This window comes from Condylura cristata, unplaced genomic scaffold (genome assembly GCF_000260355.1).
Source record: "Condylura cristata isolate star-nosed mole 26May11 unplaced genomic scaffold, ConCri1.0 scaffold00026, whole genome shotgun sequence".
Taxonomy (NCBI): domain Eukaryota; kingdom Metazoa; phylum Chordata; class Mammalia; order Eulipotyphla; family Talpidae; genus Condylura; species Condylura cristata.
Window position 1 is genome coordinate 18,672,261 of NW_004567127.1, and position 16,164 is coordinate 18,688,424.

Here is a 16,164-nt window from a genome sequence, read left to right on the forward strand (position 1 = left end):
CTGGATTATATTATTTTGAGATCCATGTATAAGTAGCTGTCTTCATTTCATACTATGTAGTACCATTAATGCCAATTCTTGTGCCTATGATTATTAATTTTATACAAACATGCTTTAAGGTATTTTGCAGTAGTTAGTTTTATACTTCATAGAGAGCCAACAGAGTAAATATTTAAAACTATTCATTAGTGGCTTAAAAAAGGATAACTTGCCTTAGACTATACAGTTATCAGGGAAAGAAGGTTACGCTTGAGTTCATGAGACTCTTAACTTGAACATTCATTCTTTTTCTCCTCTTCTTTCTCCTACCAAAGGCTGTTCCAGTCCTGTCTTCTTACATACATTTTATACCTTTGTTCTAGGTTTTTAGCACTGCAAGAGATAGGCTATAGGAATTAACCTACCTCAAATTCTAAGAGCTTTTTTGGTGTTTGTGTTTTAAATGTTACAGAATTTTTATTCATTTGAAAAAATGCCTTAAATTTGAGGCTAAAAATAACTCCACAGTTTTGGCATACAGGGGCTTACTCTGTGTCCCTTGTAAAAGTAACGCTGTTCAAGATAGACCCTGGGAAAGGGAGCTTAAACATTCAACCAAGTACTTGAAAATAGCTTTGTAGAAACAAAGGGATTCCATCTGTCACAAGAAATGAAGACACTGACTCTAGAGAATGAAGACCCTAAATCTAAAGACAGTCCTAAATTATATGGAACTTATTGGGTGCAAACCTAGGGGTGCTTAGCCCAGGAAGGAGGAAACTTGGGACATGTCAGCTGTCCTCAATTATTGGAAGTGAAAAGGAAGGAATTAATATTAGAGTGCTTGTTTGCTCCTTTAGGAAGTAATATGACTAAAGGCTAGGATTTACAGGGAGGCAGATTTCAATAACTTAAGTCATTCTGCAATTAAATGGTTCTAAAATGGGACATGTGTCCTCACAATTTCTCATTCATTGGGAACACATGCAAAGTAAAACCTGGGTGCCCACCTCTTAAGCGTAAGATGAAGAGAAATCTCTGGGAAGAAAATACTGGTTTCAATAATTTCTACAGCCTTTTGTAGTTCTCAAGTTTTAGTATAAATATGTATCTGCATATTTTGTAAAAGCCTAGCTTACATTGTATACATAAAACTTACACAGGCATTTAATGACAGCCTTGCCATTCTCTCAAAGAGGTACATAGAAAATACTCCCTGTCCTTGTAGACCTTACAGTCATTAATACTTAATATCAGAAGTTAATAGTAAGATCTTATTTGGATATATGGTCCCTAATTTTAAATGTAGAAAAGTAAGATTTGTTTAAATTCTCTTTTGTTTCCTGGAATAAATATCAGAGTTTCCTACATCCAGAAATCTGAGAATGGAAGCAGGTTTTACTTGGTAGCTAATAAAATAGCTGACTTTATTAGTCAAAAATAAGGGTCATTATCCATTTCTAAAATTCTCCAGTAACTGATCTGACAGTTGTATCCCCAATATTCTTTTAGGAGACTTTCATCGAAAACTACCACGGACTCCATCCAGTGGAACTATGTCTTCTGCAGATGATTTAGATGAAAGAGAACCACCGTCCCCTTCAGAAACCGGTATTTCATTTGCTTTTGTCAGCTTTTCACTAAGCCAAGTTTAGTTTAGGACTGCATGATACTAGGAAAGTAGATTTAAAAAACTACAGCATATTAAACAAAAGACATTTTAATGACTTAATTATAGCCTAAGAAATAATATATCAGTATGGGTTGATCACGTAGTAATCAAATGTTAAAAATACAAGTATAATAATGAGCAGAACTGGTAGATCTAAAATTATTAGCATGGTGCTAAATAAATAGGTTAGATATTTTGATCTTTCAGTAACCGAAATACTTACTTGTAATGTCTGAGACTATATGAAAAACCCTTTTCATTAAGAAGTAGTGCAAAAAGCAAGGTAGGGAATATGAATAAGTACACTTCCTGAGAATGAAGAACATTGTGGATGTTGAAGGACATAAGAGAAGCCAGTTACCTTAATGACTTGAGTAAGATTAATATTAAATTAGTTTTGTATAATCGAGACCTTCAGATACCTGTTTTGGTATCTGTATAAAAACATATTCATGAGGCCCTCCTTGGTGGCGCAGCGGGTTGAAGCACAGCACTAAGAAGTCAAAGCCACTTCCCCATGAGTTCGATCCCCGCCTGCCCCGGAGGTGACCACATGGTGTGGCAGACCTCTCCTGACCCGCCCGCTGCTCCCCTCAGCAGTGTACTTCGTTGATCTGCCTGTTCTGCTCCCCACTCTGTCTCTGGTGAAGCCTCTCACCCTCCGCATCTCTGGCCTGTACCCCAGTTCTGTATGAATAAATAAATCTTTAAAAAAAAAAAAACATTCATGAAAACAGTTACAAATTTTCAGATTCAGGAAACATTATACCAGGCTGTTTTAGAAGGGATTGTTTACTGGTTGGTGTTGACTTTTACTCTAGCTAAAATATTTCATAAATTTATGCCTTATAAGAAATCTCTAAACTGGATGTTTATTTTGATGTTACAGCTTAAGTATAATAAATGAACATTTAAATATTTTTCAGAACACAGTATCATGAAGTGTAATTTTTCTGTTATCTTTAACAGTTCTTACATGTTAATCTATTTCTGTTGCAAGGACCCAATTCCCTTGGAACATTTAAGAAAACATTGATGTCAAAGGCAGCTCTCACTCACAAGTTTCGCAAATTGAGATCCCCCACAAAATGTAGAGATTGTGAAGGCATTGTAGTGTTTCAAGGTGTTGAATGTGAAGAGGTAAGATCTTTCTGGAATTACATTAGCCCCTTTATGCTCACTGTTTTATCCTATTTTGTTTGGTTTTAGTTATTAATAACTTCCACAAGTATATTTTTAATAAATTGAATTATAGTGTGCCTTTTAAATTGTATATTTCATCTTGCTGTAAAATGTATTTCAAGTGCCACAAGTAATATTTTTGAAATTCATTTTTGTCATGTTAACACTCTAGCTGTAGTTTGCCCAGTTGTAAATAATTTTTAAGTTGAGTTAACTAGTTTTAAACTATCATTTTTTGTAGTGTCTCCTTGTCTGCCACCGAAAGTGTTTGGAAAATTTAGTCATCATTTGTGGTCACCAGAAACTTCTGGGGAAAATACACCTATTTGGAGCAGAATTCACACAAGTTGCTAAAAAGGAACCAGATGGCATTCCTTTTATACTCAAAATATGTGCCTCCGAGATTGAAAATCGAGCCTTGTGTCTACAGGTACTTTGCAACTCTTAACTTGAGATTTAAAAATATAAATGCATGTGTGGATTGTAATAAGGAGACTAAAAGAAAACAGTACTCTCATTTCTTATTAAGTAACTGAATTTATTTAGGTACACCTGGAAAATAATGACCTCATTTGACCCTAGTGTTTTCCTAAAGTACTTTTACAAAAGTGGAAGGAGCCATGTCAAATCTATTAGATGTCTGTCTGTATTTAGCCTTTTGTAATAATGAAGAATTTTACAAAATTTTCCTCCTTTCTTTCCAAAGGGAATTTATCGTGTATGTGGGAACAAAATAAAAACTGATAAGTTGTGTCAGGCCTTGGAAAATGGAATGCACTTGGTGGACATTTCAGAGTTTAGTTCACATGACATCTGTGATGTCTTGAAATTATACCTTCGACAGGTAAAGTTTTTTTTTTTTTAAAAGATTTAATTTGTTTATTCATACAGAGTTGGGGTACAATGGCCAGAGGTGCAGGGGTGGTGAGAGGATTCAGCAGACACAGAGTAGAACAGGCAGATCGATGAAGTATACTGCTGAGGGGAGCACTGGGTGGGTCAGGAGAGGTCTGCTGCGCCATGTGGTCACCTCCAGGGCAGGCAGGGATCAAACTCTTGTGGAAGTGGCTTTAGCTTCTCAGTGCTGTGCTTTAATCCACTTCACCATCAGGGAGGGCCCCTGACAGGTAAAGTTTTTACACTTGAAACCTACCTTTAAGTATAAATATCTTTTTGCTGATAACATTTGCTTTGCATTTATTTTCATTAACACAGACCATATTAATATCTTTCTAAGTATTAATGTGCCAAATAAGGGGTGTAAGATATATGAACAGTTTAAAGATAAGTAATAATGACACAAACACTCGTTTTCTATCACCTAGCTTAAGGAAATAGAACATGAACATTACGATACCTAATAGAAGAACTTGTGTGCCTCTCCCTAGTTGTTGTCCCCAGCCGCACCCCAGTGGTATTTTCCTTACCTTCTTAACTCTCTTTTCTTACTAGTTTTAATACCTACTATGTATTCCTAACCAGTGTAAAGTTTTAGAAAACTGATCAAGATGATTAAATCTAGCTGTGTAAGAAAAAGCCATCATTCGCACTGTTAAGTAAAGGATTCAGTAAGAGGATCAATGTCTAGTCAGGGTCTTGCTTTACCTTTATTGATATTTTTTAAAAAACTGTTGGGGGGGAGGGTCAGTGGGTAAGGTTATGCATGGATTTTGGAGCATTAGGCAGGACTGTTGGATATAGCTGTGTTCTGAAAGTTCAGCAGAAAGAAGATGGCCAGGGAGTTAACAGCTCCATACTTTCTCTTTCTGTGCCTCACTGTTGTACCTGTAGTTAATTTACAGGTGTATGATCAAAGAAAACACTTATGTGGGGGGAAATCGGTAACTATCATGGCTTCAGAGCAACAAATCATGGAGGGATTGAAGGAATAATAGTAGATTGTTGTGATGAACCAAGTTAAGAAAAAAATATCTTGGGTAAGCTCAGCTGCTTTCTGTGCTCAGAAATAGAAAAGACAGTAACAGAGGATAGTAACAGTCCTCTACATGTCCCTATCTGGAGTTCTCTTGCTCCAGCTACATCTTTTTTAAGGTAAATAGCTGTCATCCTGATATTTCTCTTCTTCTTTTTTGTGAGGCAACACCTGTCTTCTGTACCATGTGTTCCTATTTTTGATTTGTTTTTCTGTTTTTTGTTATACCTGCCCTTGAGTGAGGCGGGATAAGTAAATATTTGAAAGTGTATTTATTTGTAAACATCTTTATTCCACTTTCTTGAACGGGAATGGAAGACTGAATAATTTGAAAGGTTACAGTGCTCTGGGCTGGAAATTATTATTATTATTTTATTATAGTTTTATTTTTTACATCATCTTCATTGTGTATTTTTTCATCTCAGTTGAAATCGCCATTATTTTTTTTTTCCAGAATGTTGAAGGCAGTTTTTATTGTTCTCTTTGAAGCCTGAAATCCTTCTCATTCCTGACTTGTATATACCTCCCCTCCTTCCCTTTGTTCTTTTTTTCAACTTAACTGTTTGATATGCCTTGGTGTGGGTTATTTTCAGCCACTATTTTGGGTCTTCTGTAAGCTCTATGATTCTAGTTATTTGTTCTTCAATTCTTGGAACTTTTATTTTTCCAACTCATTTCCTCTCCTACTTTCTTTGTGGAACTTATAGTTGAATGCTTCACAGCTTATACTGGTTCTTTATTGATTTTTTAAATTTTTGTTTCAATACTTTCTTCAGCTTTATCTATCACTCCTATTGGAAACCACTTCATTTCTGATGTATTGTTTTAATTTCTAAGAAATCTGGTTCTCTATTCCTTTTACAGCATTTATTCTAATCTAATGCAATCAACTCTCATTTCATCTGAGGAGTACTATGAGACCAGAACTGTAGCATTGAAGCCACACTTAGTTCTTAAGATATTAGAGAATAGCCTTCATTTTACTCATATGCCAGATAGGAAATTTGAAGCTCCAAACAGGTTAAGTGACTGCCTTGAGATACTAGAGCATTTGGAGGTAGAAATTGATACCAAGGCTTCCCTTCTTTGAGACCAACAGGGAAAAGTGGAGAAACTGGTACTACCTCACCACAGGTAGGATAAGACATAAGCTAACCAGAGGCATTATTGAACAATTGGAAACATTGAGCTCAGTAATGCCAGTACAGAGATCTAGGTGGCATACCCCTTGGTTTCACTGACTTTTCTTCTGACCTACTTAGGGCAATCCAGGTTATATTTAAAATTTAGGTAAATAAAATATTGACAGTATCTTTCTTATAAGCTTTATTCTCTTAGTCTAATCTTCATTCTGACCCAAGCAAAACATAAGGACCCTATAGCATTTTATTGCCTCTATACCAATAAAATTCAAATAAAACCTTTTTCCTAATTAATTTGGCTTATTTTGTTCATTATCCTGGGTTTATTTTGGTAAAAGAGTTGGTGATGTGCTAACTTTGGAGCAGTTAAGAATTGGTATAAGAAACATCCAAGTTATTAAATGTGATCTAATTGATTTAGATTTGCTTAACTGCTTTTTAACTTATTTAACCTATGGCAATGTTGTCAGATTACATCTGTTGCAAACAAATGGACATTTCTAAATGTGGATTGACCTTACACTGTGTTACTCAAAGGGGACATGCTCAACCAGTCATTTTAAAGATTTACTTATGTATGCATAACTGGGGTATAGGCCAAAGGTGCAGAGCAGAGAGAGGATTCACCAGAGATAGACTGGGGAGCAGAACAGGCAGATTGATGAAGTACACTGCTGAGGGGAGCAGCGGGTGAGACAGAAGAGTTCTGCTGTGCTACGTGGATCACCTCCGGTGCCGGGGATCAAACTTGCACTGAAGCAGCTGCTGCTAGCTTACAGTGCTTACTCCTTAACCTGTTGAGTCACCAGGGAGGGCTGTCAGTTGATTATTAACAGGAGGAAAAAATGAACAGAGTGACATTCCTAATGTAATTTTATTTCTTTAGCTTCCAGAACCATTCATTTTATTCCGATTGTACAAAGAATTTATAGACCTTGCAAAAGAGATCCAACGTGTAAATGAAGAACGAGAGACAAAAAAGGATCATCCTGAGGACAAAAAGTGGTCAAGCCTATGTATAGAAATAAATCGAATTCTTCTGAAAAGCAAAGATCTTTTAAGACAATTGCCAGCATCAAATTTGAACAGTCTTCATTATCTCATAGTACATCTTAAACGGTAAGAACTTTATTTTGTAAATGGATAATTGCTGAGGGTAGTGACTGTCAAATCTGTTGTGCTTGTCAACTTGGGGAGCAGATCTGCAGACAAGTGTAGTATTACATCATTCTTGTTATTATACCAGAGATGTGCACAGAATGCTGAAGAAAATGGGGAAAGAGAGATTGGTGAATAGAGGAATAGGAAAGGTAGTCTTGAGCCAAAAAAAGTACTGAGTAGTGGTTTTGTGACAAAGAATATGCAGAAGGCAGAGGGTGATAGACACCAAGATATACGAGATTATTTTGCATTTCGGTTATAATTTGGTTAGAGTAAGATACAGCAAGCAGCAGGAACTGAGCTTGTTGGTGTCATAATGCCCTACTACTTGGTAAATGAGTTCACGATTATCATTCTGTGCCTACTAAGGAATTTTGAGCCAGGAAATTAACTTGTTTGGATTTACCTTTTAGATCTTTCTGGCTGAAGTATGGAGGATGGATTGCAGGGAAGGCCTTTACTACAACTCAGATCTCCTTGAATAGTCAGAGAAATAAAAGAGGTGAAACTTGAAGTGAGCCCAGAGCAGAGGGAGTGACACTAAAAAAGAGATCTTTAGGAGGGAGAATCAAATCTCCCTTCAAAGAGGCCCTTCAAGGAGGCTTGAAGACTATAAGTAGTGAGAGAGAAATTGACAATGATACTTAAGTTTCCTGGGAGGATGTACTGTCTACTAAGGGTAGATCAGTTTTTAAGGATTTTTAAAAATTTCTGCTGGTCAGGAATAAATCAGAACAGGCGAGAAAATAATGATAATGATGAACAGCTATATACCAGAGACATTTTGTGGGGGTAGAGTGGGGAATGGAATCAAAAACAGTGGAGGGAGGGAAATTCAATGGACTATGGTGATGGCACATGGGTAATTTGGTAATGGGAAACCCAAGGGGATTGCAACTGAGATGGAAAAATGCACAAAAATATGCAAAAATAAACTATTATAAAATAAAAAAAAAATTTGCTGGTAAAACTGTATTAATTTCTTCTACTTAATTAAATTGTATTTTGATGCTATGAAACACAATTTGATATGGGCAGTAGTTAATCAAGTAAATATACCCTTCTCGTAGACTTCTGCAAAAGTCCTCCAGCCTTCACACGTCATAGTGAACTACCATCAAAGAAATCTAATAACACATCTCATACAGCTTTGTGTTTTGCTTCTTCTCAGGGTTGTAGATCATGCAGAAGAAAACAAAATGAACTCCAAAAACTTGGGGGTGATATTTGGACCAAGTCTTATTAGGCCACGGCCCACAGCTGCTCCTGTTACCATCTCCTCTCTTGCTGAATATTCAAATCAAGCACGGCTGGTCGAGTTCCTAATTACTTACTCACAGAAGATCTTTGATGGATCCCTGCAGCCCCAAGATGTGGTTGTGTGCAGTACAGCGGGTGGTGTACTTCCTGTTGAGCAAGGTTGTCTTCCAAAGCCTCTGTTGTCCCCAGAAGACAAAGACCAAGAGCATTCTATGAAGTCACTATTTTTCTCTTCAAAGGAAGTAAGTTTTAACCTTTATAGAATTATATTAGAACTTTGTAGTTGTATTGAAACTTAGATAATAATTGAAAATCTTTGAACCATTTATCTTGAGGCATGTTTTGCTTCTTCAGGTTTAAAATTTCTCTTTATCAACAGGATATCCATGCTGCAGATGGTGAAAGCAAAGTTTTTGAACCAGCTACATCATTTGAGGAATCAGAACGCAAGCAGAATACATCAGAAAAATGTGATGCATATATCATTGGTAAGTGGCCACGTAAAACACATTTGCTAACTTTACACTCTTCCAATAAACAATGATTAAAAGTCAGGTTGAGAAGTAAAGTTAGAAAGGGAAGCTTCCGTAATGATGCACATCTGTAGCCTAATGTTCTAGTGCAATATTTCTGTATTAAAAAATTGTTTTAAACAAATTTTAAAGCTTTATTAGTAAATGGACCTTTGCTAATGAATTAAGAAATTGGTCTTTTAGTATATCTTGCATTTAAATGAATGTTATTTTTCAAAATGTTCATTCTTATCAAAGGATCATAGAGTTCATAGGTTTGCTTTGTGTACTTGTTGAATTTTTATCTTCATATTTGTCATCAAAGGCAAGTTTTGTAGTATCTTTTGTTACTATAGGTCATCGAGTTGTTCTAACTCTTCATAAGGAGTAACTAGCTTCTAAAATTCAAAAAATTTAGACCCTAAAATTCCTAGAACTTTTTCCAAATGCTTTTATCTGTCACATGCCTTTAATGTATTAAGCATATTTGTGTGTATGTCATTATTTCTCTGACTGCAATCATTTATTTCTTCACTGTAATTTTAGTTGGCAGTGATTGGTAGCAGTCTAGCTGGTGGAAAAACTTCCATTTGTTACTATTAATTCTGTAATTACTAGAACTAATATTGTAAGTTTTAAAAATGCAGCATATATGTTCAATTTAATATATAACAAAATATCAGTGATCTAACCGAACAAGGTTTAAAAAAGCAGTGGATCAAAAACAGAGTATTACCTGCTCTATGCTAAGCTCTGTGCTTATTGTATCCTATTTGCTATAAAGTAGGTATTGTTACCCCATCCTATCTGTAGACTAACAGCCTAAAGGAGGTTAAATGATGCTTCTAATAAATGATTCAGTCAGGATTTGAACCTGTTTTCAAATGTGCAGTTCACTAACCGATGAACTAAGGCACCCATTTGAAAATAGTAAAAATAATAAATGTTGTTTCAAAGTGTTTATTTATCTACCATATAATTCTTAGCATTGTCATGATTAGATTATTTAGGCCACACAACAACATAGATAAAATTGTGTAGGGGATTTTTTTTGGCAGATGTTTTCACTTAGTGAGATTACCTTGCCCATCGTGAAAGTCACCAGCCTGTGCTAAACCTAGCAACTGGCTTTAGAGTCTACACACTGGTCCATTATGCTGCAAGCTTTCCCTCATAACCTAAGAATATTCTCCAGAGGGTACTTACATCCCAACAACAAAGAGTCAGGACCTTAGACTGGTCTATAACTTGGGGGAAGGACATGAGAAGCCCAAACGAGAGTTGTAGAAGCTGGGGGCAGACTCAGGGAGGAAGGTGAGAGGAAAAGAGGCTGACAATGACTCTAACAAGCTTCTGTCTACGGACCTCTACCCAAAGGAGGAGTGAGCAGAGGGGCTGGAATTTTCTAGGAATGGGAGATTTTTAGAACAGATGCTGCAAAAAAAAAAAAAAAAAAAGGGATAGAACTTCTTAAAAGGCTGAGGGTTCTAGTTTGAGAAAACATGACGATGATCTAGACCATATAGTAAAGAGAAGAAAGTAAGTCTGGAGGGAAAGAGTAAATGGAGGGAATGATACATTTAACTTAGATAAAATCATTCATCCGAATTTGACAGGATGAATGTCACAGTCCATTTATTAGTTGATCAAATATTCAGAGCATCCAAGATATCTCACACAATGTACTCTCACTATGGGATCTTTATAACTGAAAAGCAGAATGATTAGGCAGAAGTCTTGGCTCGCCTGCATTTTGTTGGTGTGTAAATTAGTTTAACTTTCCTGATGTTTATTTTCTAATGTCTGACAGTTGAAATTGTGAGGATAGCAACTCCTTGTTCATGCATGACACATAAAAGTACTTCATCAAATGTTTTTCTTTATTTTTATTCACCCGTGTTGGATTTTATAACCATTTATCATAGTGACAAAAGATAGCATTCTGACGTTTCTGTGTCAGAGTACACCTTTTATACTATAAATATGTAACTTCTCTGCAGAGATAACTAAGAATAACTTGGAAAAAATATGTGTCAGGCCTCTGTTTTTCTGAGAGGTGTTCATTTTTAGCTCACTCAGACTCTTGTCACTTATGTGCCGTGAAATTTGCTTTTTAAATAAACCTTTACCTTTTGCAGACCACAAAGTGCGTCTGCTCTCAGACCAGGAGCTTGAATCAGCACCACGCAAGCTGGAAAGTGTTTGTAAAGCATCTAAGGCCCCTGCTCTGAAGTCTGATAGGGAAACAAACAGTGTGGGGAGGCCACCTCCAAGGATCAAGATCAGACCTGTAAGTTTACCTGTAGACAGACTGCTACTTCTTGCAAGCCCTCCTAATGAGAGAAATGGAAGAAATATGGCTAATATAAACTTGGACAAGTACTGCAAGAATACTGCCTTTGAAGGAGTTAACAGGAAAGTTGCCCATAGTATTGTTTGTTCCAAATTTGATGACTTTGACCTGCAAACTCTCAAAAAAACTCAAGAGAAAGAATATGAACAGGATGACCAAGCTGCAAAAACTGCCATGATTGTGCCCAATGCCCTCCAGGAAAGAGGAGTGACAAGCATCAGGATCAGTGGGGACCACCCAGTCAGTGCCACCCAGCCCAGTAAGCCATATCCAGAGCCAGTCAAGTCACCAAGACAAATGTCGGAGAAACGGTCCTCTGACTCGTGTCCTCTGACCTCTGTCAGAGCACCCAGAACGCTGCAGCCCCAGCACTGGACAACCTTTTATAAGCCTCGAGCTCCCACTGGCAGTGTAAGAGCCAGTGAAGAGAAACCTATAGCATCCTCTGCAGCAGCGTCTCCTGGCACATCTCACGCTCCCCAGGCACCTGTACTGAAAACAACTCCAGACTCAGAAAACGTATCCATGTGTCCCATGCAGCCGACAAGTGAGCCAAGAGAGAACTCTGAGGAGCATGGCTTGCCTGGCGTGCTTCCCACCTGTCAGAGACCGAGGCTAAAACGCATGCAACAGTTTGAAGACCTTGAAGATGAAATTCCACAGTTTGTGTAGATTATCAGAACTCAGCTTTTCTTTTTGTTGTTGTCTTGTGGTATTATGTTTGCTTTGTGAAAGAACGTTTTGACAGGGCCCCTTATGTATAGGTTTGCCAAATCGTACCATTGTATTGTCTTATCCTGTGTTGGTTATATTGAAAGGAAGAATGTTTTGATAGGGCCATATCTGTGCCCCACTGGAATTAAATTTAAATCTGTATTTTTTGAAGTTGTGAATAAATAGGTGGACTCAACTTTTTTAAAAGTTCAGTGGATTTCCCCCATAAAGTAATCAATTTAAATGCATCCCTAATATATGATGTAATTCTCAACTAATAGGTGCAATTGGGAAAACTCAGCTTTATTTTTTTTTAAGTGAAACTAAGTGCTTATTTATAAATAAGGAATGTTTCTGAATGCAAGTGCCTGAAATATCTTTAGAATGATCGTTTTATTCCCCATACAGTTTTAGTTCATCTTTGATCACATCTGCTTTTATGGTATGTATGTAACCTTTTTCAGTTGACAATTCACTTAGTTTTTAATATCTACCCAATACCCAAAAGTCTTGCAAATCTGTATTTAATTGCATTTTAGTTGACAGTTTTTACATGATAGTAAATTATACAAAGAAAATGCACTTACCCCTGTTTCTAAGTTATATAGTTCATTATGCCTTACTTCACTTTTGATGGTTTTAATACATTTAATAGCTGTTCAGCAATTCTGAACCTTTTAATATTTTATATAATGTCCCCCCCAAAAAAAATTTTTTTTAATTCAGTGCATTGCCTTTTGATTTTGTCTGGGTTGTTTTTGGTTTGTTGTTTTGTTTTTGTTTTTTAAAATTATTCCTTTTGTATGAAAATTTTTCATTTATGAATATAATTTTATATACTTTTCCTACCTAGACTTTTAACCATTGACAATGTATGTTTCATCTGAATCATGCAAAACTTTATTTAAGTTGATTATTAGAGTATAGTTAAGTAAGCCTCGTTGTTTGGAATTTGAGAGGTGTAGATATTCAGATCTATTTCATTTATAAAATTCCCAGTTTGTAGAACTAATCAAGTTCTATTTTCTGGGTGTGGTCATTTTGCCTAAAATAGGATATAAAAGGGACAAAAAAAATAAAATAGCCTCTTTTGTATGTGTGAATTCTATGTGTAGTAAATTCCTTTATATGACCGTGTTATAATTGATTTGAAAATATACTGATATACATACATGCATACATACATGTATATATTTACCTGTTGAGTGATTTCAGTTCCTCATAGCGTCTCCGAAATTGTTTCCTGTTTGGGTATGATCACTGTTGATTAGTGGTCGACATTTAGGCTTATACACCCCTTGACTACAATATGAACACACTTTATGAGAAGCTTTATCTATATAGTTCCACATGGCACTAATAACTAGGGAGAAATAAATAACCTACCTTTCTGTGCTAGAGCCTGTTTTAATGCTCACTGTGCAAACTATAAAGGACTTGTTAAAAAACCTAAAAAGAAAATAAGAGCCAACATTTTCTGTGTGCCATGAACTCTGCTAAGTTCCTACATAAATAATTTAGTTTCACATTCACAGTGGCCTTTGATGGGTAGGTAAGTATTTCATATTACTTTAGTTACAAATAAGGAAACTAAGGCTTATTAATATGCTCTAGATCTAACAGTTGGAATCAGATATCAAATACAGAACTGTAAGATTCTGCTTCTTATTGTTCTTTATAACATTTTTTTTTTTTTTGCAACTCGGTATCAGATGGTGTTTAGCAAGAGAAATTGTATTTAAAATTTTTTTGTTACCATAAAATATGTGTAACATGAAATTTGCCATTTTCACAAATTAGAAAGCATGCTTTTAGATTCCTTTTAGTTTTATTTTAATTTTATGAGACAAGCCAAAGATGGTATCCTATCAACTAGTTTCTGTTTCCTTCACTCTTAGGCCTCACAAGTAAGACTTTCCCATTGATTCTCTTCTGCTTTTAGGGCTATCTTGTCCAGGTTAAACCCTCAGTTTTAAGATGCTGTCTGGTTTCTTGGGGGCGTAAATAAACAAGTATCTCCTGAGGGGTGTTGCTGTCTTTAGAGTACCCACAGTGCACCCTGTCCCCTGCTGTGCAGTAGTATGGCAGTCATTCTTCGGGAAGTTCTTTTATGACACATGGAAAGAATTTGAGCCAAGGGAAAGGGCAATCATGGGGAATCCTTTTAGAGCTGCCAGACCACCAGGGAGCTTTTAGAAAGCATATTGTTCAAGTTTCTGAGAAGTCATTTATGAGGGGTTGGTCATGATGTCCCAAGATAGGTTTGTTTAACATGCTGAGAACTTAATTAGAATTTATGAGTACTTAAAATTACTTTGCGTGCACTTAGGCAGCTTGTTTCTTTTGACACAGAGATGAAGAAAATAGGTCCCTTTGAGGGGCATGTTGCCTAGAGAGCTCAGAAGCAAACAGAACCACACCTCACATGGTGGTTTAAAGATGGTACTGTGGCTACACTATTCCCAGGTAACGTCGTGTTACAGTATTTGTACCATTATAAAAATCTCTTTAAGTGGCAACCATTGTGTGTTTTTAAGACAACTGATAGTCTGTAATTCTTTGGGTTTCTCTTTTCCTAGAGACAGGAGATTGTCTTGATGTTTGGATATATCAGTGTCTGTAGACAATTCAGTAACACAATTGATGTGCTGCATTCTTATGCAGTTACGTGTTTCAAGGTTGCTGAATTCATGATCAGTACACAAAAATCATTTGTATTCTGGTATATTAGCAACTGTTAGAAAATGAAGGTTTTATACGTTTTTTTCCAAAGATGTATTAATGCATGCATGCAAGAACTAGAGTGTAGGCCAAAGGCCTGGGGGGGGGCGGGGAGGGGGGAGAGGATTCACCAATGACAGAGTGGGGAGCAAAACAGGCAAATGTACTGAAATACACTGCTGAGAGGAACAACAGATAAGACAGGAGAGGTCTGCTGTGCCATGTGGGTCAGCTCCCTGGCTGGGAATTGAATTCATGCTGCAGTGGCTGGCAATAGATTGATAGTGCCCCTGTGCCACCAGGGAGGCCGGGAAATGAAATCATTTTTAGAGAGGCCTCGTAAACAGCATAAAAAATTCAAAATACCTGCAACTAAATAAAACAAGATTTTCATGGGGAAAATTTTAGACTATATCAAGGGGCACCTGGAGATCCTAAATGGGGTGCCCTATGATGTACTTCAGATCTTACGTAGATACTCATTTATATCTCATAGCTTTGGTATAGTTCCAATGTAATTTGGAGCCCTTTCAAATTCACTTGTAGACATGATGCCTCATGACCCCTAAATATTTTAGTGATATTTTCTTAAAACTTGAACACTCCCATGTCATTATAGTATGACCATCCAAAAAGGAGATATTAATGCTTAATCTACTTTCAAATATTGCCCATTGTCCTGATGGTGTTTCTCTCTGCTCTGTTGTCTAAGTGCAGGATTATGTAGATTTAGTTTTTACATCTTTCAATCTGCACTAGTTTTTCAGTTCTTACTTTCCATGACCATGACACTTGAGAAATAAGGGGTTTATCTAATAATTACTCATGACTAAATTCAAGTTGGACATTTTTGTCAGATCTATTTCTGTATTCTTACTATTAGTGGAGATGCAAAATATCATACCGTCCCATTCCTGTGGATACTAACTTTTCCTGAGAATAGTATCTGTCAGGTTTCTCCTTTGTGAAGTTAATAAAAAGAAGTTTGTGAGGAGGTTTCTTTGGGACTATGATAATGCCATGTTTCTCATCAAACTGTCACCAGATTTTGGTCCATTAATAATTCCTGCCTGAATCAGTTATCACTATACTGGTTGCCAAATGATTTTTGAGTCCATCTCTGCTTAAGCTTTGATATTCTCTATAAGGAAGAGCAGTCTCTTCGCCATTTGTATCACTATGGACTCATGAACTCTTAGATTAATCAGAATATACCACTGCCATTTACTTGGATACTGAACTTTTCCCAGATTTAGTCTATGGGAGTTTCTTCAAGTTTACTTCTACATTTGTCTTGTTGACCCTTGTTTTCTTGGCATCTTGTGTTGTTCCAAGCTTATGTTTCCCTACCCCAGCCATTTTCACAAGGAACTCTGGTTGTTTTAAATGGAAAATAGTATATTGGAAACTAAGAACTAGGAAGTGCTTGCTTATGGCTCCTGGAGTATCATTGCGTGTAAGCTCTGTTGGTGCACAGATCAAAGAAATACCAGTGTGTATATATACCTAGATGTGTCTATATATCTACATATATA

The 16,164-nt window shown here is 36.5% G+C and overlaps 1 protein-coding gene across 3 annotated transcripts in view; it reads left to right on the top strand.

The window, feature by feature from the left end:
• The window catches only part of ARHGAP29 (Rho GTPase activating protein 29), a 71,289-nt gene extending 58,639 nt beyond the window's left edge, over positions 1-12,650 (top strand). For all 3 annotated transcript variants that reach the window (XM_012730194.1, XM_004689765.2, XM_012730195.1), the window contains 8 exons: positions 1,492-1,590; positions 2,652-2,791; positions 3,075-3,263; positions 3,540-3,677; positions 6,795-7,027; positions 8,241-8,571; positions 8,709-8,817; positions 10,980-12,650. In XM_012730194.1, coding sequence (XP_012585648.1) covers positions 1,492-1,590; positions 2,652-2,791; positions 3,075-3,263; positions 3,540-3,677; positions 6,795-7,027; positions 8,241-8,571; positions 8,709-8,817; positions 10,980-11,866 — 2,126 coding nt within the window. In that variant the 3' untranslated portion in view covers positions 11,867-12,650. The remainder of the gene's footprint in view (positions 1-1,491; positions 1,591-2,651; positions 2,792-3,074; positions 3,264-3,539; positions 3,678-6,794; positions 7,028-8,240; positions 8,572-8,708; positions 8,818-10,979) is intronic.
• Positions 12,651-16,164: the final 3,514 nt, after the last annotated feature.